Source organism: Tenrec ecaudatus, chromosome 8, assembly GCF_050624435.1.
Source record: "Tenrec ecaudatus isolate mTenEca1 chromosome 8, mTenEca1.hap1, whole genome shotgun sequence".
Taxonomy (NCBI): Eukaryota; Metazoa; Chordata; class Mammalia; order Afrosoricida; family Tenrecidae; genus Tenrec; species Tenrec ecaudatus.
Window position 1 is genome coordinate 50,318,539 of NC_134537.1, and position 24,488 is coordinate 50,343,026.

The 24,488-nt window shown below is 43.4% G+C and overlaps 1 protein-coding gene across 2 annotated transcripts in view; it reads right to left on the reverse strand.

The window, feature by feature from the left end:
• PXDN (peroxidasin) overlaps positions 1 to 24,488 on the reverse strand; it is a 147,889-nt gene that overhangs the window by 54,127 nt on the left and 69,274 nt on the right. Inside the window, exons 4-8 of one of the 2 annotated variants that reach the window (XM_075556374.1) lie at positions 19,799 to 19,870; positions 14,608 to 14,679; positions 14,111 to 14,182; positions 6,296 to 6,465; positions 3,769 to 3,886 (exon numbers count right to left, since the gene is read on the reverse strand). In XM_075556374.1, the coding sequence (XP_075412489.1) occupies positions 3,769 to 3,886; positions 6,296 to 6,465; positions 14,111 to 14,182; positions 14,608 to 14,679; positions 19,799 to 19,870 (504 nt within the window). The remainder of the gene's footprint in view (positions 1 to 3,768; positions 3,887 to 6,295; positions 6,466 to 14,110; positions 14,183 to 14,607; positions 14,680 to 19,798; positions 19,871 to 24,488) is intronic. The other variant, XM_075556375.1, reaches the window with a different exon arrangement.

Sequence of the window (24,488 nt, forward strand, 5' to 3'; positions counted from 1 at the left end):
GTTCCTGTAGGACAGGGTAGAGCTAGGCCATAGGGTTTCTACGGCTATCGGTGTTGATGAAAGCAAACTGGCACGTAGTTCTCCCACAGAGTGGCTGCCAGGTTTGAACTGGTGACCTTCTGTGTGATTGGGACTGCAAAGCCAGGGCTCCCATGTGAGAACATAGGTACAGCGAAATAATATTCCATTTTTACTAGATCATCAAGGGAGAAGATCTTGCTCTGTAATCTTTCACCCAAATCATAATAAAACGCAAAGAAGTTCTTTGGAATCAATAATGTGTCCACTCATATTTCAAAGGAGCTAAGTAGGAAAAAAAGACAGATAGACCCACTTTGGCAATAAAAATTCACTTTCCTTAGGTCATGTAATTAATCACTTTCAATGGTGAGAATGGCTCTACCTGATTTTCCACAGAATCAGTAGAGCCAAGGAATTATGATTGATTACAACTACTGAAGGGGGAAGATTGTTTGTAAAATGCAATTCCCCTGGGCTCTGTTCACAGAGACTTCGACGTGCTCCTGAATGAACAGTAAATGCATTCATGTGTGGACCAGCAGGTGGCCTTCAGCATTTTTCTGCCTGGCACAGCCTTAGTCTGTATAATCCACAAAATCCTTATTTTTTTTAATTCACACAATGTTTCTAGCTAGAAAGAACTACCATCTCAGGCCCTCTATAAATTGTATTCACGTTGTTGTCATTCTTAGGTGCCATTGAGCGGCCCTGTGTACCACAGAACGAAGCGAAACACTGCACGAAGCGAAACACTGCACACTCCTGCACCGTCTTCTTTATTTCCATACTTGAGCCCAATGTTGCAGCCACAGTGTCAATCCACTTCGACAAGGGTCTCCCTCTTTTTTACTGCCCCTCCACTTTACCAAGCACGATCTCCTCGTCCAGAGACAGCTCTCTCCTGACATGTCCCAAGTAGGTAAGCCTTGCCATTCTTGCCTCTGAGGACCACTCCGGTCAGCCTTCTTCCAAGACAGATCAATCATCCTTTTGGCAGTTCACAGTACTTTCAATCTTCTGCACCAGCACCACAATCCAAATGCATCAACTCTTTTTCGGTCTTCCTGATTCAATGTCCAACTTTCATATGCATGTGAGGCAATTAAAAACACCACGGTGTGGGTCACGCGCACCGTTTTAAGTGTGCCAGGCTAGCGTGGTACGTATGCTGCGGTGATGCGAGAAGTTATACTACCAGCACGTCATACATCAGCAAGGTCAGCGACGGTTCAGTGAGGTTTCTAAAGCACGCTAGAAAGGCCTAGCAATCTACTTCCCAAACTGCCAAAGTACTGCTGCGACCATTTTAAAATTATCTTCAGCAAAATTTTATTTGTCTGTGATACTAATGATATTGTCAGTAATTTCTGCATTCTGTTAGATAAGCTTTCTTTGGAGTGGGCACCAATATGGATGCCGTCCAGCTGACGACACAGGTTTGCGCAACACTTCTCTGTTATACACAGCGTCTCCGTGTGGTGGGGCTGAAGTATTCTGGATGTTACATCTCATCCACTTCAGAACACTCAGAGATCACAAGGTCTGGGGCAATGCCTTCGATTTTCCCCATACAACAAGTCGATTGGGTCCCAATGTTGTTTTACAGTATGCCATCCAAATCTAGGGCTAGATGAAGATTGCTATCATCTTTATGGGTACTAGCACATCTTCAGATCCTGTATCTGACAGTCCTTGCTATCCTTGCCTTCATCTTTTCTATAAATACCGTTTGACCCATAACCCAGACAAATTTGCCTTTGAGAGTCTGACTACTGTCAGCAAAGGACTGATGACTCAATCCATGCCTAAAAAGTCTGGCAGTGAAACCTGGATCTACCTAGATGTCTACACTGTTCTGTAGGTGACCAAACATGACCCATGAACTCAAAGTAAAAACACCAAAAACAGAGGTTAAGTGAAAAGATTTGACTCCTATATGTGAGCATGCTGGTATCTTTGTGCACATAGATTTGATAATTAACAACAGTCATTTCTTGTCACACGATTCCTTTTTTTTTTATTAGTGTTGTAAGTTAAAACGTAAAAGTGCTCCTTCTTTTAAGAATAGAAATCCTTTCGAGAACCCTGCCTCAGATAGGCTAAGGTTCCCCGTGGCACACCTTTGCCCACGCGTCTACCTCCCCTAGGGTCATGCTCTCCTGCCCAATTCCCTTGCACATTCTCTAATTTCCCATTTTCATCTCTCATCTCTTCCTCTGATCTCAGCCAACACCACCGTCCTTGCCCTAACAAGAGACAGGATTCTGCTCTTGGCACACACTTCCATCGCTGACAATGTAGTCAGTTTATAGGAATTTCCTGTTGTCCGAGGGCTCCTGGAGACGAGGGTGGGGGATGTCTTATCTGTGAACTCCCAGCATTTATCAAAATATCTTTCTCTTCAAGGACCCCTTATAAATGCTTCTTCCGTGCAGTGGAACCTTTGCTACTGGGGAGAAATTAGACACGCACAGGGACGCGGTAAGTAAATACTGAAGTGACAGCATCTGTCTGCAGCTGCCTCCCTGAAAATGTACAGTCCTCATCAGAAGTTCATGAGCACGACCCTCATGTGGTCAGGAGTGATCACAGTTCAATACCAGTCCCTGCCAATGACAAAGTCCATGCAGCCTCCGGGCACAGCCAGAAGGCAAGTGGATGGCTGCCAGCAGCATGTACATCAACTTTCCCTCCAGTTCCTAACCCCAGGTGGTGGGAAGTAACAGTAAGGAAACCGTACCCCCTGCCACTGAGCTGATTAGACTACCGCCACCCTCTAGAACAAAGAGAAACCCCCATGGGGTTTTCAAGGTCATTATCTTAATGGGAACACACCATCAGGGCGGTTTTCCCATGAAGTGGCGAGGGGGTTCCAATCATCAGCCAAGAGCTTAACCACTGTGGAACTGCCACCAGATCTCCGCAGAAATCACCTGCTGCGCTGTCATTCAAACCCCGGCATCCTAGTCAGTGCAACACCCCTCATGAAAGGAAATTGCCAAACCAATCCACATCCCTTGGCCTAAGCCACTGACCTTGGCAGATGTCTCTAACTGTGGGCGCTGGTGTGTTGCTCTGACGCTACCACCTAAGCCACTGGTGTTTCAAACAGCAGCAGGGTTACCCGAGCAGATTAAGTTTCAGCGAATCTTCCGGAGCAAGACAGAGCGGAAAGAAGGCCTGGTGATCTATTTCCAAACTTCTGCTGATGAACTCCTTTACGGATCACAACAGAATGTTATCTGATCTCATGCTGGCAGATGATCCCAGGATGGAGGAAGGCACTACATGGCGGCCACACAGCTCAGCACAGCACTGCCTGCGAAGGTGGAGGAATGCAGGGCAAGGCTCAGCTTGAAGCATATGGGGTCGCCATGGTTAGTGCCTGCTCGACAGCAATGAACCATAACAGCAAACTCAGCATAAGAAACATAAAATGTATTTTTCCCCTTTATAAAACTTCCTACGTGAAAGAGGAAGAAAAGAATTAAAGCATGTGATTGGAGGGCTGGGGAGGAGGGGGAGGGAGGAAACCGCGAAACCTATTTTCTAATAAATCAAGTACCTGAATATTAGGTGGAGAAACACTGTGTCCAAATGACTGTCCTCTAATGGCACTGCGTGGGTGCTACAAGCGGTGACACTGGCTATTTGTGGAATCCAGCAGGGTCCCCGGTGTGGTGCGTTCCCTTGGCTCCTCCAGAACAAGACAGACTAGGCAGAAGAACCCATGCAAGCTCAACTTACTTGTTCCGAAGCCAGATGATTTCCGGTTTGGGATTGCCTTCGGCTCTGCACGTGAAGTAAACAGTGTTCCCCGAGGTCACGTCTGCGTCCTGCGGCTCGGACGTAATCCTGGGCCTCTCTGTGCCACACAACGACATGGAAACCGGATTAGTCTTAAACTGTGCCGTGAACAACACAAAGTCCTCGAGTGCAATGTCACAAATGTTCAGAATCACATCTCAACGGTGACTGTTTCATTGCCCTCGCACGAGTGAATGACTGGCTTCTTTTCAGAGAAGATCACTTTGGAGCATGAACCTTTACATAGCATTGTTTCAGACCTCAGAGAGGTTACAAGAACGCTTAAGGGATGAGGCAACACTGAAACCTTTTCAGGTAAGCACCAAACAATGACTGCCATGGTCTACTTGAGAAATCTTGGTGGCACATTGGGTTAAGCCATGGGCGGTTAACCACAGAGCAGTGACTCATCCCAGAGGCAGCTCCAGGGATGATTTAGTCTCGCAAACCCTCTGTCTTCCGGGGTCGGTCTATGAGTTGGCATCAACTCCATGGCAGTGGTGTTTGGTTTGGTGACACTGGTTTAGCACTGAGCTGTTAAAAGAAAGGTTGGCAGTTCGAACGCATCCAGCTGCTTCGCAATGATCTTAAAAAACTCTATCACATGGAATCACTCGCTGTAAGTCGAAAATCACCTCCACGGCACGTAACAGCAAGGGTGTATTTAACCTAAGGAGGCGTGAGACAGTGCAGCGCAGACACGGGAAGTAACTACTCTTACTGAATGAAGGAGACGAGACTTTTGAGCTAGAAGCAACTTGGAGAGCAAAAACCATAATGTGAGGTGCTGATACCCGAGCTACTGTCCTCTTGCTGATCTTCCTTCATTGCACCCACTCAACTGACTCTCAGCAGCCCAAGAGAAGAGGGGGTGCCCTCTTGCCGCCTCCTATTTCCATCTTAAGTGCTGGTGACTCCCAATTTTTTTATCATTTTATTAGGGGTTCATACAACTCTTATCACAATCCATACATACATCAATTGTGAAAGCACATTTGTACATTTGTTGCCCTCATCATTTTCTAAACATTTGCTCTCCACTTAAGGCCCTGACATCAGCTCCTCATTTTTACCCTCCCTCCCCGCTCCCCACTCCCTCATAAACCCTTGATAATTTATAAATGATTATTTTGTCATATCTTACACTGCCTGGTGTCTCCCTTCACCCACTTTTCTGTTGATCATCCCCCAGGTAGGAGGTTATATGTAGATCCTTGTAATTGGTTCCCCCTTTCTACCCCACCCTCCCTTCACCCTCCCAGTATCACCACTCTCACCACTGGTCCTGAAGGGATCATCCACCCTGGATTCCCTGTGTTTCTAGTTCCTATCTGTACTAGTGTACATCCTCTGGTCTAGCTGGATTGGTAAGAATTGGGATCATGATAGTGGGGGGGTGGAAAGTATTTAGGAACTAGAGGAAAGTTGTGTTTTTCATCATTGCTACATCGCACCCTGATTGGCTCGTCTCCTCCCCACTACCCTTCTGTAAGGGGATGTCCAGTTGCCTACAGATGGGCTTTGGGTCCACGCTCCACACTCCCGCTCATTCACAATGATATGATTTTTTGTTCTTTGATGCCTGATACATGATGCCTTCGGCACCTCGTGATCACACAGGTTGGTGTGCTTCGTCCATGTGGGCTTTGTTGATTCTGAGGTAGATGGCCACTTTTTTACTTTTAAGTTTTTAAGACCCTATTATAAGGTGACCAGATTTTAACATTGGTAAAGTGGGACACCAGCGGGACACCATTGATAAAACTCATATCGTGGCGAAATAGCCACATGGCAGCCGAAAAGCGTATACCCTAGCTTGTCGTGCATTCTTTCCCAAAAATGGGACTGTTTTAAATGCTGCAGGATGTGGGAAAAATTGTTAAAAATCGGGACGGTCACGCCAAAAGCGAGACATCTGGTCACCTTACTAGGTGCTATATCTTTTGATAGCCGGGCTCCATCAGCTTTCTTCACCATAATTGCTTATGCACCTGCTTTGTCTTCAGTAATTGTGTCGGGAAGGTGAGCATCATGGAATGGAGGGCTTAGTAATCTATTTCCGAAAATTAGTCACTGATAAACCTTATGGATCCACAAAAGAGTACTGTCCATTATAGTGCTGGAAGATGAGTCTTATAGGTTAGCAGGCATACGAATACACAGTGGTCTCATCCATGGACTCGGACCAGCCAATGATCATGACGATGGCATAGATCAGGCAGCGTTCCATTCTGTACAACAAGTAACAACAGATACCATAGGGTGGAGCTTCTCACAGGACGTCTTTGTCCAGGTGCCAATAAACAGAGCTCCAGAAGGACAAAGGCAGTGACTGCTGGAGAGACAGCCGGGCATGTTCAAACTATCTTGGGAATGCCAAAACACAAAGCGCGTGTCACCCCAGACGCCTGCTGGAACCAATGTCTACCGGCACTGCGGTCTGGGAAGGCACCGACAGCTCACTCACCACATGTCAGTTCTTCTGGGGTGATTGTTGCCACTGATCGTCCCTGGATTCTCCGCGGATGTTCGCAGGTGGCTGCTGCTTGTGCATTTCCAGACTGGGCATAGGTCTTCAGCAAATCTGCCAACCACAGGATCTCACAGTCACAGTGCAGTGCATTTGAGTCCAATCGCCTTGGAAGAGGAAGAAAGAAACATGGGCAGTGAGCAGTAGGAATAAGTAGGTGTTAATCCATCCTAGACAGATGGGGGCACCATGGTTCAAAAGCCAGAAGTGAACCGGATTCAACAAAGAGGACAGGGCCCTATTGGCTGGAAGAAACGGGATGAGTCTGTGTTTTACCCACGGTGCTATGAAGCACAATCCAGCCCTGAGAGCCTTGGGGGAGTTGGACAAACACAGTGTAGAGACAGTCCAATAAAAGGTAGAGCCAGTAAGCAGAGAAGGCAAGGGTGGAGGGGACTCCTGAAGGACGCTAACAAAACATGGAAAAGTCCATAACTAACCAGTGTTCAACTAGTACCCGTTTTTCCTTCAAAGCCAAGGAACAGATAGGAGCTGTGTCAGTTAAGGAAAGCTTCCTGAATGAGATTTGGGGCAGATCCTATCTAAAAAGCAATGATAAAAGGACAATAACAAAGCTCTATCTATCTCTCACTGCCATCAAGTCTAGGCCAACTCCTATCAACCCTATAGGACAGGGAGCAATGACCACTAAGTTTCCAAAACTATAATTTGTTACGAGAGGAAAAAATCTCATCTTTCCCCCAAAAAGCAACCGCTGTTTTCAAACTGCCAATCTTGAAACTGCCGATCTTGTGGTTAACAGCCCAATGAGTAACCTCTGCACCACCGGGGCTCCACAGAACCACAAAGCTCACACTGTGTTTAACCTCTGACCATCTCATGGGAACTCTGTTAGCGCTGTGAGTCCTGAAGCATCACACAACACTGCATGTGAGGATGGCTGGGGTTGACGGGTCATGCCAGTCCTTCACATAAACATCTCACACACAGTTAAAATTCTCCTGGCAAGTTTCTAAAGAAACAGGAGGTTGGTTTCTTTCTTTCCCTTCCCCACCATGTGGAGATTGTGATTTCCTCCCTGAAGAACGAAGCACAAGGCTATCAAAAGAGACAGCGTCTGGGGTCTTAAAGGCTTGAAGGTAAACTAGCGGCCATCTAGCTCAGAAGCAACAAAGCCCACATGGAAGAACACACCAGTCTGCGTGATCACAAGGTGCCGAAGGGATCAGTTATCAGGCATCAAAGAACAAAAAATCATATCATTGTGTGATCACATTCATGATACGATCGCTGAAAACAAATGGGTGCAAAAGCAAATCTGGCAAAGAAAGCTGATGGGGCCACCTATCAAAAGAAATAAAGTCTGGGGTTTTAAAGGCTTGAAGGTAAACAAAAGGCCATGTAGCTGAGAAGCAACAAAACCCACAATTGAAGCAGCACACCAGCCTATATGATGACGAGGTGTCGAAGAGATCAGGTATCAGGCATCATCAGAACAAAAACTCATCATTGTGAATGAGGGGGAGGGAGTGCGGAGTGGAGACCCAAAGTCCATTTGTAGACCACTGGACATTCCCTTACACAGAAGGGTCTCAGGGAGGAGATGAGTCAGTCAGGGTGTGATGTAGCAATGATGAAAAATACAACTTTCCTCTAGTTCCTAACTGCTTCCTCCCTGTGCCCCCCCCCCCCCACTATCATGATCCCAATTCTACCTTACAAATCTGGATAGACCAGAGGATGTACCCTGGTACAGATAGCAACTGGAAACACAGGACAGATGATCTCTTCAGAACCAGGGGTGTGAGGGGTGCTACTGGGAGGGTAGAGAGAGGGAACTGATTACAAGGATCTACATATAACCTCCTCCCTGGGGGACGGACAACAGAAAAGTGGGTGAAGAGAGACGTTGGACAGGGCAAGATATGACAAAATAGTAATTTATAAATTATCAATGGTTCATGAGGGAGGGAGGGAAAAATGAGGAGCTGATGCCATGGGCTTAGGTGGAGAGTAAATGTTTTCAGAATGATGAGGGCAATGAATGTACAAATGTGCTTTCACAATTGATGTATGTATGGATCGTGATAAGAGTTGTATGAGTCACTAATAAAACGATTAAAAAAAGAACGAAGCACAAAAGTATTTGTACAAGGCAGTAGATGAGGAGGAGCACTGGACATACAGGCTTATTTTGGGGAACACTGTTTATATGACAGATACTGCCATCGGAGCATCCCATGAACCACTAACTCACTCATCATCAATGGGCCCTGGGAGGGAGGGAGGTAGTCTCCATTTCAGATTAGGACATGAGATTCAGAAGTTAAGTAACTGATCCTCAATCACAATGGGAAGAAGGTAGGCAGGGCCAGGATTTGAACTTAGATGATGTCCAGTCATTACTTAGTGGTGGTGCAGTGGGTTAAGTATTAGGCTGCCAACCTCAAGGTCAGCAGTTCAAACACACCAGCCACTTCAAAAGAGTAAGATGAGGCCGTCAACTGCCATAAAGATTTATAGCCTCCTAAGTTGTAAGCAGTTCTGTTCTGTCCTCTAAGGTCACTAGAATTGGAATTGACTCGGTGGCAGTGGAGTGAGAAGTTCACACCACCACCAGACGTTAATTTCAGATCATAGAGTAGAGGTGGGCTCAATTGCGTTGTCCCGGTGGAAGCACGTCGCCAGACATCATCCAAGGCACCTTTGGGTAGATTAGAACTGCCCACCTTTCCACACTCTGTTAGCTCTACCCACGGGCCTGCTGATGGAAAATAGCACCTATGCGATTGGTTTTAAACTACTGACAAATCTCTCCCTGCTGGCGATGGAAAGTGCCATCGTGAAGAGAAACTGCTCACTGACACCCACTCCCGAGGCACCCAAGGCACGTATCACGTCCGGCATGTCGCAGATGTGCCTTTGCCTCTACCCTCGCTGGAGACTCCATTCCGATTCACAGCAACCAGCAGGACTGAGTAGAACTGCCCACGGGGTTGACAAAGGCCGACATCCGAAGGGAAGCAGATGCCTCGCCTCAGCCCTGAGAGTCGCTGGTCGGTTCAAACTGCCAAATGATAGCAACCGGATGCTTCAACCACAGCCCCGGCAGAGCTCCGTGAATGAACACTCCCAAACAAACAACAACGAGCAAACCCACTGCCACTGAGTGGATTCTGACTCACAGCGAGCCTGTAAGAGGAGGTAGGACTGCCTCTTTACAGGAGCCGAAGGCTCGTCACGCTCCCTCAGGGTGAAGCGTGGGCACAGAATTCTGCCCGTGCAGGTGGCAGCCCATTGAGTGTAACCTGCTGTGCCACTACGGCGCGGCCATGTCACCCAGGGCAGCCGCGGCCACCAGGAGAGGAGACTGGCACTGCTCCCCGGCACTCAGGAGACCCGGAGGCGGAAGTGGTCCACTCCAGGGTCATCTCTCTGACCAGCACAGCCAGCGGGAATGCAGCTCAATGCAGACATTAGGCAACTCCTATGTGTCCTGATTTCTCAGTTGAAGGAACTGGGATCTTGAGGAGCAAATTACTGGTTCAAGGGCACTCCACTAGCGGTAGTAAATCTAGCATGAGAACCAATTCCAACTCCAGAGGCAGCTGCTAAACAAAATAGCCTCTCGATTTCAGAGCAGTCCTGCAGGCGGCGTGGAAGAACTCTAATGGATAGGAATAGATACATTGCCTCGGACTAGTCCTTCCAGTGACTGGCCGTGTCCAAGGAAGGGAAGGTGATCTTGATGGGGTCTAGCATAACACCTATGAAGAGACAGCCACAATCAGGGCCTCTCCAGGCAAATGAGAAGATTAGGGGGGGTGAAGGTGGGGCAGTGGGATTTACTGGCCTATGGGGGTGCTGGGAAATGAGGTTAAAACAGCTCCCCCACAGATGCAGGGACATAATGAACCTTATTTACTTCAAAAATCAACCCAACCACCAAAAGGATACTGTTGCCATCACGTTGATTTAGAATCACAAAGGACACCCGGAGGATAAAGTAGGATTGCCCCCTGGGGTTTCCGGAAACTGTACTTCTTTAGGAAAGCAGATTGCTACATCTTCCTCCCTCAGAGCGCTGGTGGATCTGATGCACTGGCTAGCAGCAAAGTGCTTAAACCACAGCGCCACCCAGGCTCACTCCACTCTACAGACAGAAGCTTCATTGCTAAATGCTAATCTGGGTTTTATAGTTTGAGCATTATGCATGGCGAGGAGGAGTGCATGGAGATAATCGAAGTTAAATAAATTCCATTAGTCTATTGGATGCAATAGGAACTATGGTGGTGTAGTGGTTACACACTGGTCTGCTAACTGAAAGATCAGCAGTTCAAAACCAACAGCTGCTCCAAGACAGGGCTTTCTACTGCTGTAACGAATTATCATTTTGGAAACCCACAGGGGCAGTTCTACCCTGTCTTATAGGGTCACTATGAGTCGGCATCGATTGGGACAGCAGTGAGTTTGGTTGTTGGTTTGCTCTAAGGAGGAACCTTGTTGGCACTGTCAGGTAAGTGACTGCTGGTGGAAAGGCTAGCATTTCAAACCTATCAGATGCTCCGCAGGGGAAAGACGAAGTTAGCTGCTCCCCGAAAGATGGGCTGCCTCGGCTGGGAACCCTACAGTGGGTGGCTTATGTGTCTGAATGGACCCTGGGTGGTGAAAACTCTTAGTGCTGGACATTAACAGAAAGGGTGGTAGCTCAGGTTCACCAGTAGTGGCAGGACAAAGAAGCCTGATGCTCTATTTCCCTTAAAATTACAACCAAGAAGCAACAAAGCCCACATGGAAGACGCACACCAGCCTGTGTGATCACAAAATGTCAAAGGGATCTGGTATCAGGCATCAAAGAACAACAAATCAAATCATTGTGAATGAGGAGGAGTGCAGATTAGGGACCCAAGACCAATCTGTAGGCAACTGGACAACCCCTTACAGAAGGGTCTCAATGAGGAGATGAGCCAGTCAAAGTGCAGTGTAGCAATACAACTTTCCTCTAGCTCCTAAATGCTTCCTTCTTCCCCCCCCACACACTCCCTCCCCCCAAATATCATGATCCCAATTCTACCTTAGATATCTGGCTAGGCCAGAGGATGGACACATAGGAACTGGAAACACAGGAAATCCAGGATGGATGATCCTTCAGAACCAGTGCTGAGAATGTGGGAGGGTGGAGGGAAAATAGGGTGGAAAGGGGGAACTGATGACAAGGATCTACATATAACCTCCTCCCTGGGGGATGGACAACAGAAAAGTGGGTGAAGGGAGTGGGTAAGATATGACAAAATAATAATAATTTATAAATTATCAAGGGTTCATGAGGGAGGGGGAAGTGGAGAGGGAGGGGAAAAAATGAGGAGCTGATCCCAAGGGCTCAAGTGGAAAGCAAATGTTTTGAGAATGATGAGGGCAACAAATGTACAAATGTGCTTGACACAATGGATGGATGGATGGATTGTGATGTGTCGTATGAGTCCCCAGTAAAATGATTTAAAAAAAACCAAAAAGATTACAGCCAAGAAACCCCATGCTGCCAGCAGTTGACTCTGTAACACACAGCCTCCATGAGTCCTACAGAACGCCATGGCAACCGGTTTGGGTTCCTTGATCTGTCCTGAATTCTGCTTGATTAGTCTTTGAAGGTTTTACCTGACAATGACTTTACTACTCTCCCCAACTTATTAAATTTGGGAACAATTATGTCTTCTCACTTAGAATGCAGTTTTTATTTGGTGCGTGGTTTCTTTACTTTAAGTGGAAAAAGAAATTTTTGAAAGCTTTGCCGCATTTCACTAAATAAATAAAACTTTACTACTGGATCCAGATTAGGGTTTTTTGTTTGTTTGTTTTCACTTTCTATTTATTTCCTGAATTCTAGGGCTCAGGAAAGGAGCCGTGGCAGCACGAACGTTAAGCACGAGGCTGCTAAGGGAAAGGTCGGCAGTTCAAATGCAAACAATGGCTCTCTAGGAAAAAGACTTGTCACTCGGCTTCTGTAAAATGCTTTGAGAATGATTGGGGCAGGGAATGTGCGGATGTGCTTTATACAATTGATGTATGTATATGTATGGATTGTGATAAGAGTTGTATGAGCCCCTAATAAAATGTTTTTTAAAAAAAGAAGGCAACCCACAGAACACTGTGTGAGAATTCTATCAATAACAACAACAAGCCCTCTGAAAGATTTCACTGAGAGTAATGACCTTCAATGATCAAGGAGGAGGACCCAGGAAAGGAGGTCAAACAACTATCAAGACCCACTGTCATCGAGTCAGTCCCAACTCAGTGTGTCTCTACAGGGCCGAGTACTAACCTATATTGAATTTGGTTTAAGAAATTACTTGATCTGAAGAACAACTATATTTTGGAGGTCTTTCAATATTGGAAGAATCCCTGGCAATCTAGTGGGTAACTAACTGCCAAGGTCAGCAGTCCGAAACCACCAGCGGACCCATAGTGGAAAGATGAGCTGTCTATTCTTGTAAAGACTTACTGTTTCAGAATCCCAAAACGCAGTTCTACTCTGTCCTATGGAGTCACCATGAGTCATAGTGGACTTGATGGCTGTAAGTTTTTTAAAACAAGACAGACTCCAGTCCATTTACAGGAGTCCTAGGGAGTACCGGTTAAAGAGCTTGGCTGCTAACCAAAAGGTCAGGGCTAGAAACCATAGGCAGTTCCCTGAGAGAAGACAGCTGAGGCAGTTTGCTTCCATAAAAGTCACAGCCTTAGAAACCTTCAAAACCTCAGACTGGAGCAGTTCTGTCCTGGCCGACCTGGTGGGATGAGTCTGAATCAAAGTGAGGGCAGCAGTTTTGGGTTTCTTCCTTCCATTTGATAAACCTAGCCATATGTGTAACTAAATTAAAAGGAATAGGCTACAGTTCAGAGATTCTGCCTAGACTGATTTTATTTCCACTAGTAAATTATGTACCACTGTAATTAAAATTAAACAACTTTATTCATGGTTTAAAAAAAACCTTCTCAGACGAGCCAGTCAGGGTGCAGTTTAGCACTGATGAAACACACAACTTTCCTCTAATTCTTTAATCCTTCCTGCCCCCCAACAATCATGACCTCAATTCTACCTTACAAATCCCACTATACTAGAGCATGTACACAGGTACAGATCAGAGCTGGAAACACAGGGAATCCAGGACAGATAAGCCCCTCAGGACCAATAATGAGCATAGCGATCCCAAGAGGGGGAGGGGGAGGGGGGGGAGAAAAGGGGAACGGATCACAATGATCTACATGTAACCCCCTCCCAGGGGGATGGACAATAGAAAAGTGGGTGAAAGGAGACAACAGGTGGTTGAAGACATGAAAATATATACATAAATTATTAAGCATTATGAGGGAGGAAAATGGGGAAGGGGAGAAAATGAACTGTTAACAAGGGCTCAAATGAAAAATGTTTTGAGAATGATCATGGCAACATATGCACAAATGTGCTTGACACGATGGATGGATGGACTGTGATAAGAGCTGGATGAGCCAACAATAAAATGATTTAAATTTTTACAAAAAAACTCTCAATTTTCAATACTGATCTCATAGTACCAATTAAAGGAATATTTCATTACCACATTCTCTGAGTCATCTCTGAGTTCTGTTTTATTTCTAACGGACTTAATTCATCCTCCACATATTTGCACTCTGTCATAATACATATTCTGGTTGTTCAAAGCACTTCAAAATCCCCAACAAAAGGGACCAGGCAAATGGATGACAAAGAGAACTCAGGCTTTGCTGAACAAGTAGCGTAAAAGGCTTTATACTTACAATCTTTTCATGGATTCCAAATGATTAAATGTTCCTGGAACTAAATGTGTAATTCGGTTGTTATGTAAAAATCTGTTGAAAGAGATAACAAATCCAGTTTTTTTAATATTTCTCAACCATGTAGGAAAAAATATAGTCAAATGGATATATTGGATGCATAAGATATGGCAAAAATAAAATTAAAATACACTGTTATTTTCTATGTTTCAGTGATCATAATTATTAAATACAAATGAATGTGAACACAATGGCAATTTCTCAAAGCAAAAATTGTAGCCATCAATCCCCAATTTTACTACCAATTTCCCAATTAGAGAAAGTTATCGGACCAGTTGCCACACTGCCAATTACACTAGGAACATAGATTCTATTCCAAAAAAAAGCTTTTTTTTAGGAATTTGACTAGATGTAGACCTAAATTTTAGAAGACAAAGTGAGCAAAACCCATAAGCATCATGTTCTTTAGGTGAAAACGTAGAGAATAAAATGCAACTCACAGTCTTTCAAGCTTTGGTAGATGTTGGAATGATTCTGGCTCCAAAGTTTCTATCTGATTAAAGTGCAGGTATCTAGAAAAGTGTTTTTATAAAAGAAAAAGAAACCCAATTTAAAACTATTTTAATTATTTTTTCAGATATTTATTTTTTCAGAATCTTTTTCAATTCAGATGCCAACCGATAACTCTATATTTCCTCCACTGTGCGAAAAGCAGATAAAATATTAAAATAAGAGGATAAAACAAAAGTTGGGTTTTGAGAATGACGATGGCAACAGGTGTACATATGTGTTTGACACATGGATGTATGTATGGATTGTGATGAGAATTGTTCGAGCCCCCCAATAAAATGATTTTTAAAAAAAGTTGGTCATGGGTACTCATAAATAACCAGTATAAAATATAGATCTACACACAGTCTTTTTTTTTTAGCTACACACTGTCTTAAGGATGATGCTCCCAGGCCTATTTTGCTTCCTTTAAAAATATGTGATCCTATCACTTTAAAAAAATCAACATAATATTGCTTACACTGAATATGCAAATATATAAATATCACCACTATTTTAACTAGTATATTAATTTGAAGGGAAAAAATCAACCTGCTTAATTGACCCTTAAGCATATTGTTATCTAACTAAATAACTGCTGGAACAATAAAGAAGGTGACACAAAGTTAAAACGATATGTTTCGTTACATGGTCTTTAGTTACATAAAATATCCAGATTCTCATTCTTTTCATTAAAGATGTTCCCTAACATTTTTCTTCCAATTTCCTGAAAATTGCTTTCCTCAACAGTGGTCCCTCACTTTGAAAATCGGTGGGGTTTTCTTTCCCCTCTCACCCCTCCCTTCAGCAAAGTGTGATGAAGTCATCCTTCTACGTGGGGTTCTTAAATTGCCAAGCCAGTGCCTCCGCAGCATGAACCATTTTTCCACAATACGGCAAAAGAAGAAAGGCCCCTACCTACTCACTCATCATGGAAAACAAGCACATATTCTAAACGTATTCTGCTTTTAGAGGTGCTGGGGACCCATGAAAACAACAGAATTAAAATACTGGAAGTTACCATCTTTCACATAAATACCCAAAAAAAGGAAATTAGGCTTTATAGAGACTTTCATAATCATTCTGAAATTACTTTAACTCAAGAGCAGGAAACCTCCATGGCTTGAATACAAATCCCGCTTCATAAGTGGCTCCTTTTCTAAAGCTGATCAATCGTCAAAACAAGCCCGTGGTCATTTCTCGGGTTTCTGAGACCACTGCCACCATATCAGTGTGGCTGAAAGACAGAGCGCCCTACCAGACGTGCTTGTCGTTTTGAACTTGCCTTTCCTACTTCTTTCCCTCATGTGTTCATTACCACGTCAACTATATGAGGGCAGACATAGCCGAATGAGTGACATACCGCAAGAGGAAGGACTGCAAAATCGGTAGTTACTGTAGCCAATATCCAGGAGGAGGGAAAAAATTAAAAGCACTATGGAACATCTCCTTGCTAAATAATATGCTGATATATAAATCTTGATAAGTCTATGTCGCAGGAAGTGAGGGACCATGATTTTTCAAAGCCATAGACACAGTATCTATCTATCTAAACACAAAGTGATTCACAGAGGAGACACTTTCAGTCCTGCTTGGACATGTGAAAAGTCCTGAGCTTTGAAGAATAAGAAATCAACCAAGGGAGTTGGGAAAGAAAAGAGGAAGACAATGGGAAAGGCATCCTGGGATAGCTGTCTGCTGTAATGTTTGCACTTGGCACGCACAGCAAAAGTAGGATCTGGGGAAGATTAAGTAGGTACGACTTAAGCATTCCATGTTCAAAAGCACTTAGGAAAAATTACTGTCAGGGATTTCTAGAGCCCGACGGTTTCTTAGGACTTCTCCTAGGGAGTTTTCAGATTGAAACAGACTCGGAAGAAAGGCCTGATAGCCGACATCTGAAAATTAGTCTATAAAGACATCATGGATCACAACAGACACTGACCTACTTACTTTGGACATGATATCAAGAAGCAACCGTCAGTGGTAGAAGAGATGGTGTTTGGTGATGGAGAGGGACAACCAGGGCGAGGGTAACCCACCTTGAGAGGAAGTGGCACAACAGTTGCAACAATGGTCTGGAACATGAGGCTGTCAGGATGGTACAGGGCTGGGCACGTTTCATTCTAAGCTCCATAAGGTCACTATGAGTCAGTCACGAGCCCTGGGCACTATCTCATCCCACCCTCTGTCTGGACGTTGAAGGAACGAGGGCTAAAGTGAATGTTCTCGTCCCCAAGAACATGTAAGTCATTGCTGAAGTCACAGCCCCGTCTCCTGATTCTGGCTAAGCACATTGTCTGATACCTGACAGTGTCCCCACAGGGCTGCTCATGTAGACAGACACCAGGGAGCTGGCCCACCATGCAAGCCTCATAGCCTCTCTGAAGTCTTTGGATGTGGGCTCTGCCCTTGCCTTTTCTCTTGACTCAGATTCCTTACCCTCAGACTGGCTTGGCAGGACATTAACCTAAATCACTACAGAGAGACTCTGGGTATCAATACCATCCCGGGTGACTACAATGCGCTTGTTCAACGCAGCAGGATGGAATCAAACCAGATCCGGAACTGTGCCCTCCCACTGTGCTCAGCACTTTGTGCACAAGCCAGTGATAATCTGAGACCATTGTTGGCATGGTTATCTCCTCTCTACAGGTACACGCTTTACAGATAAAAGAACATGTCCTAATCGCCCCCTTTATTCCCTCAGATAGTCCACAGTGTTGAATGAACGAAACAAACGTCTCAATAGCCGAGATTCCTAACGAATCTACTCAGGTTTCAAAGACAGCCAAACAGATTACTCACATTTTTCTCCCTATAGTCATTAAAATCTCCAGAGTCAAAATATTTTTCATATATGGTATTCTCTCCTAAGACACTGCCCATTTCTTCCCTATAAATAATGTTCCATTTATCTCTTCACAACTTAAATGACCATCACCGGACAGTAATTGTTTTAGCTCATGGTTGTCTTCGACTTGCCTTATTTTCTATTAAAAACTGACTGGATACAAGTGAGCCTTTTAAAACTCTCCCTATGGTTACATGCCTGATAGATTCATGTGTTTTTGCTATGATCTAAATATTCTTTTTGTTTCATTCTCTCGCAAGCAAAAAACTCTATTACTCCTTTTTTTTTCTTTCTGACTTTTTTTTTTATTACTCCTTTGGACACAAAAACGAAAACCCAAAATCACGGCCATGAGTCAATTCTGACTCACAGTAACTTTACAAGACAGAGTAGAACTGGCCCAATGGGTTTTTAAGCCCCATCTTTCTCACGGGGAGCAGCTGGTGGTTTCAAAGTGCTGGTCTTGCTTGCGGTTAGCCCTCCAGCTCATAATCACGATGCCACGGGGCTCTGAAAACAAACCCACACCTCCTCCTATCGAGTTAATTCCAATCACAGCAATGCTCTAGGACAGAAAAAAATGCCCCACGAGTTTCCGAGGCTGCGACTTTTAAGGAATGAGACTGGCCCATCTTTCTAGAACATTGTGGTTGGTGAGTTTGAAGTGCTGAACGACCCTCTTGCCAGGGTCATCAGGAATCCTCCTCCCACGCAAAGCTCCTCACGAAACTCACTGCACCCAGTGGACTCACCCTCACAGCAACTCCCCTGGGTTTCCAAGCCTGGAAACCCTGACGCACCCACAGAAAGCCCTCTTTCTCTCAGAGAGCAGCCGGTGGGTTTGAAAAGCAAAGCGCAATGCGCATCCCTCTGTGTCCCACCTTCAGTACAAGTCTCAGATGTAGTTTCTGCCCCGTACCATAAGCAAAGAAAAAGTCTGACTTGGATTAAATACTGATTTGTAAATATAAGTATCGTGCGTACTTTTAAGTAAATTGTTTCAAGGTGGGTTCTCCTCCCAGATCTGCCGTTGAAAACATGGCTGTGTCCAATCAGCCAATGAATCATCTAGAGAAATCATTTTAGCAAAAGAAAGTCATGCTGTATCCTAACAAACTTAGCCGCCTTCCATCCATTTTGTAAAACCGAATGATAACTGAAAACTCCTTGGTTATCATGTTAGCTCATTTACTAACTATAAATTATAGCTGGTAGAGCAAACCGCCTGCCATGAACAGCCCCTAAGGGCTGCTTAATGAGTTACCTGGTGGACTGCTGACTACAAGGTCAGCCACTCACAGAAGAAAGACGAAGCTTTCTACTCCTGTACAGATTAAGGGTCTCAGAAAACAGGGGGAGTTCCACTTGGGCTATGGGGCCGCTGTGACTCAGAATAAACTCCACGGAAAAAACAAAGTAATTAGCTAATAAAAACAAAACAGAAAGAATCAACTCCACAGCAGGGAGACATCTTAGCAGCAATAGAAAGCCTCATCTCTCACACAGAAGCTGGTGACTCAAACCTGCTGATTCTTTGGTTATCAGCTCAGCTGATAACTAATCACCCTCTATGCCACCAGGTCAAGGGAAAAACCCAGTGCTTGAGGTGGGGGCGGAGGGGGAAGAGCAGGGATTAAAACTTGAAAAAAAAACCTTTCAATAGCACATTCTACTGAAAAATCAACATGCTGACTTCATCACAAAGCATGATTCATGAGGCCAAAAGAACAAATTATATATATAATATGTATATAAATTATAAATATCTATAATATATATATAAATTATATCTATTATATATATATATATATATCATTTCCCCCCCTCCTGAAAAAGCAGTGGTAGGCCAAATAGAGTTTGGGACCCTACGGTTTACAAGGAAATCCATGTCCTCATCCTCCTTCACTTGCTCTCTCTCCTGCTGGGGATCGTTTCCCGCTTTTCTGTGCTGCCCTGTCTGTGTCTCTCACTCAGTAAATGCTATCAGGACAGTTCGTCCGACTTGCTCTTCTTCGTGTCATGACCCATGGCGCACGATTTGGTGGCTGGTGCAGATCCAATGAGTGGATAAACAGATGGCTGCACGGATGGCTGGCTGGATAGACAGGTGACTGACACATTGATTAGTTTCTGTCGTCTCCACGCACATACTACTGGATCTGGCTACCTATATCCCACTGAGCAGTCATGCATCATGCAAGCAGCTAGCACGGTTCACTGTCCCCTACGAGAGGCAAAAAGGCAGGTGACACTACAGAAGCTGAAGCGCAGAAGAGAAGGGCACTTACAGTTGCTCTAGAGAGGCAAGTCCCTTAAATGCTTGCCTGTCAATTGCCTGGATTTCATTCTTGTACAAATAGCTGAAACAAGAAACATGAGGGAGTATTAGCACACAAACAAGAGCTAATAACTTCAGATGGAGGAGGAGAGTCCAGTTGACACATGGAGACAGTTTCCAAATGAATGGCTGTCTTAGGATACAAACAAAACATTTACAGAGTAAGTGTGAGACTTCTTATAGACGGCTCCCCTTTCTTTCTAAGGAAATCGCGAGCAGATTAAAAGTGAATCGTACAAACTGAAAGTGATGAAACCTGTCCTTCAGATAATTTACAGACTTTAATCTATGGCTTATGAATTACTCACAGCACATTTGCTTCAAAACCTGAATAACACAATCATTTACCTATAAACTTGTGAAAATGTTCATTACAAAAAAAATGTTCATTACAGGGAGGGGGGATCCACTGAGTGTAAGATTTTATAACTGACTCTAAAATATTTTAAAATATCTATAAATCGTTTAGATAGTTAACAATAACCAAAAAACAGTAACAAAGAATAAATGGCTGTTTGGATTACTCATCAACTCAGAAACCTAGTTCTATAAAATAGAACAGTTGCACACCAAGGAATCAGACAATCTAGACCAGCACCTTAGTTTTTTAAGGCCTATTTTTACATTTAATTGTTAAAAAATATCGAAGAAAGAATAATGTGATGTGCTATGTGAAGATAATATGAAATGACATTTCACACGAGCACAGCTGTGCTTCGTCATGTCTATGTTGCCTCAGGCCACGCTTTCAAGCTCAATGTCAGAGTGACTACACAGAACCCACATGACTCATGGAAATCAAATACATTACTTTGTGACCGTTTAGAAAAACATTGCTTAGCACCCGAGCTAACCTAACAAGGACGAAGACTTTCACACCAAAGAACAATTCAGAAGTATGGCAATTCCAAAAAGAATGATAAACCTACATATAGAACTTATTACTATCAAACTCTATTGTAAGGAAAAGGGTGCTGAAATTAATCCAACCTCATTGTACATGGTTTTATAGTTCTTTGTAGAATTGTGATACTTCAGAATAATGGAACTATGATATGATAGTCTTCATCCTTGAAAAATAAGACCAAGAGCTAGCAAACTAGTTCTCTAAGTTTCCAGAAATGATGCATTTTAATCTCCATGGATCATACAGTCTGTTACAACTACTACCGTAGCATGAAGACCAGCAAAGGCAACATATAAAGGAGCATGGCTGTATTTCAGCCCACTATCACAAGGTCAGCAGCTCAAAACCACCAGCAGCTTTGCTCAAGAAAGATGAGGCTGCCTACTCTCCTAAAGATTTACAGTCTCAGGAACTCACCGGGGCAAGTTCTACTCTGTCCTATGGGACTATTGTGAGTCAAAATTGACCTGCTGATAGTATCTCAGTGAAATGTCATGTGGGTGGCATGAACATTTCATGTAGTGTCACAAAACCTTCTTCTGCTGCTAATATACAGTCCTAGAGTAGTAGAGAACAGTGGTTAAAGTACCAGCTGTTACTTGATAGGCTGAATTGCAGTTCGACTCAGCAGCTGCTCCTGTGAAAATGCCCTTAGCTGCCTCCATAAAGATTTGAAAACAAAAACAAACTCACTGCTATCAAGTCAATTCTAATACATACCCCCCTATAGGGCAGGGTGGAACTTCCCCTGTGGGTTTCCTACACTATCATTCTTTATGGGCGAAAAAGGCCTCATGGTTCTCCTGTGGGACAAAGTGCGGACCATGCGCTTACCAGTCCAACTACGCCACCAAGGCTCACGCACTAAGTTCACAGCCTTCGAAACCCCATGGGCGGTTCTCCCCTCCTGCAGGGGAACAAGGAGCTGGGGTTGACTTGATAGTGGAGGTTTTTAGGATAGTAGTAAAGTAACAGAGAATCCCAAGAACTTTATCAATAAAATGTATGTAAATAAAAGATAACTTGACACACGGATATGTGCCACTGATGTCTCCTATAATCTGTCTGGCTCCAGCTTTGATCAAGGTAGATTCACAAAGTCCACACTTTTCCTACCTTTCAGGCAGAACTATGTTTGCAGTTGCCCATTCAGTGAATGAATTTCACCTACCTAAAGGAGTCTGGTGGTGGTGTGGTTCCGCATTGAGCGGCTAACTACAAACTCAGCCGTTGGGAACCACCATTTGCTCCCAGGCCCGAAGGCTTTCTGCTCCGCTCAGGGTTATGGGCTCAGAGAACCACAGAGCAGCTCGATTTACCCTGTCCTACAGGATGGAGAGGAGTCGGCACCAACCTGATGGCAGCAAGTTTAGTTTCCCAAATTTTATTTTGCTAAATACAACGTGTGTGTGTGTGTGTCCTAAAGCTCATGGCATGGCATCTTTCATTTCCAAAAGGACAATGTGATTTGCTGTGACTTAATTACATAGTAATGTTCTTTGGAGCCAAGCTTAAAAAGACCTACTCTGCTCAATCTGTAATGGTTACAACCTATCTAAATGGTGCTCACGTCTATAAATTTGTTACAGTTGTCCCTTAATAAAAAAAAAAACTGCAAGCTTGAACATAAACCAGGCAAAGTTTGCCTAGCAAGCGACAGTCCCATGAAAATACCAGAGACATCCCTTGGCCGTTAACTTCGGCAGAGAGCATGGGACTGGGTTGTCAAAGATTAGCTGTGTGATCTTGAATGAGAAACTTAACCTCTTTGGGCCTTAAGGTTTTTTTTTAATTTTTGTTTATTTTCCTTCTCCTTCTTCTATAAAATGGAGATAAATAGCAGTATCTTCCAAAATGGTTGAGAAGATTAAATAAATGAGGAGATGTAATGAATCCAGTCTGGCCCCTGGTGCCTGTTCAGGCATTGTTTGCTATCATTACTCCTCTGAAAGGCAAATCATGGGGTAGATTTCTGGGCCCATTTATTTTATTAAAAACTAAAAACTAGCTGAATACCAACACTAACATCAACACCACACTGCGTGGACTTTAAAAATAGATAAGAAAATATTTTAAAGAGGATATAAAACAACTCAATCAAATATTGGATAATTACATGCTCACAAAGAAAACAAAAAACCAAAAACATCCCCATGGAGTTGTTTGTGACTGACAGTAATTCTAGGAGACTGTAAATATTTATTAGGACAGACAGCCACATCTTCCTCCCCTGCAGCGCCCCAGACAGAGCCACCAGGGTTTGCTGATTATAAAGACATAATTTATTCTTAAGAATTGAGTACTGGTTATTCTAATTGTAAGCTATATTTCACTTTTATTTCACAGACTTGATCTTCTGAGTCTGAGTTTCATCTCAAGAGTTAATTTCACAACCGCAAAGACTTCTAGACTTGCAAAAAAGGGCTTCCAAAAGCTCATGGAAAGATTATATTCACTTTTAATACCATTTTCCCATGATATTCTGAAGCCCTGACCTAGCAGAAAATAAGGCGACAGGAAATACAAGAGCATTCAACTTCTGAAGATACAATGTGACGTTCAAATAGACACTAGATACACAAGGTGCGACACAATTCAGGAGAGTCCTTCAGTGTTTCAATTATACTACTCCGCAGTCCCTTAAAGCTTTTGTGCTTATCAAAATGCACTCTGCCAATGCAACCTGAAGAATTTGCAGAACAAAATTGGAATTCCAAAACAGAATAATAAACGTGCCCCATTTCTATCCCCTCTCTTTATGGCTCTATCCTTGCCTTCTTGATTTTTTCCTCCCGAGTGACTCACGTCCTCCCTTAACCAATGTCCTACTGCTGCTTCATTCCATCATGGACAGTCTGTGTTAGCTCCCACTGGTGGGCGGCAGCACTGGCGTGCGACCAAAAGAAAGATGAAAGGTTAGAAATTGAGTGCCTTGAAGAGTGTGTTGTCAAGGGTTAAAAAGTGTCATTTTAAAAAGATTTCCTTAAATGAAAAAATGAGTATCACAATTTATTTAATATCAAAATATTTGCAAAGCTGTTCTAAGTAACTGGAAAAGGTGGCTCACGATATAAATGCTAGCTATCAGGTAACTGAATAGGCTTCCTAAAACATCAAAAGCTCGCCTTTGAAACTCACTTGGCGTTTAAAATTTTTAAAAAGAAAACCAAAAATTTCAAAATAGACCCATTCTTCATTTTCCAAATGAACAAAATAAGTTTAATAATATTCACAGGGGAGCAAAAATTATCAGAATGGGTGAAAAATAGTAGAGAAAAATATTTATCCCTAATATTTTCAATAAAATTAATGGTAACTGTGTAGTTAGTAACCACTGACACATGTAAAATATATGCAAATGATATGCTGGAATTAACAATATGACTGCTCAAAATAAGATAACAAAAATTATACAACTTAATATTGTTTAGGTTCATATATGATACAAATTTCTAAAAAAATTATCAATAATATAAACCTTCATGAAAAACAGCTCTATCTGAAACTTTTATCTACATCCTAAAACTAAGAATAACTTATGAAAGCACACAGTACATGTCTGTGATTTCTTTAGAACCAACCAAGAATTAAATCTGAATGTTTTACTTATTTTCCAGTTATAAAATAAGCTGCTTTCAAGAATTCAAAGCAAGTATTTTATAAAGAGGTAAATTTTAACGTTCAAAATTCACTTCAGCAGACATGTTATTAATGATAATAAAGCAATTAATTA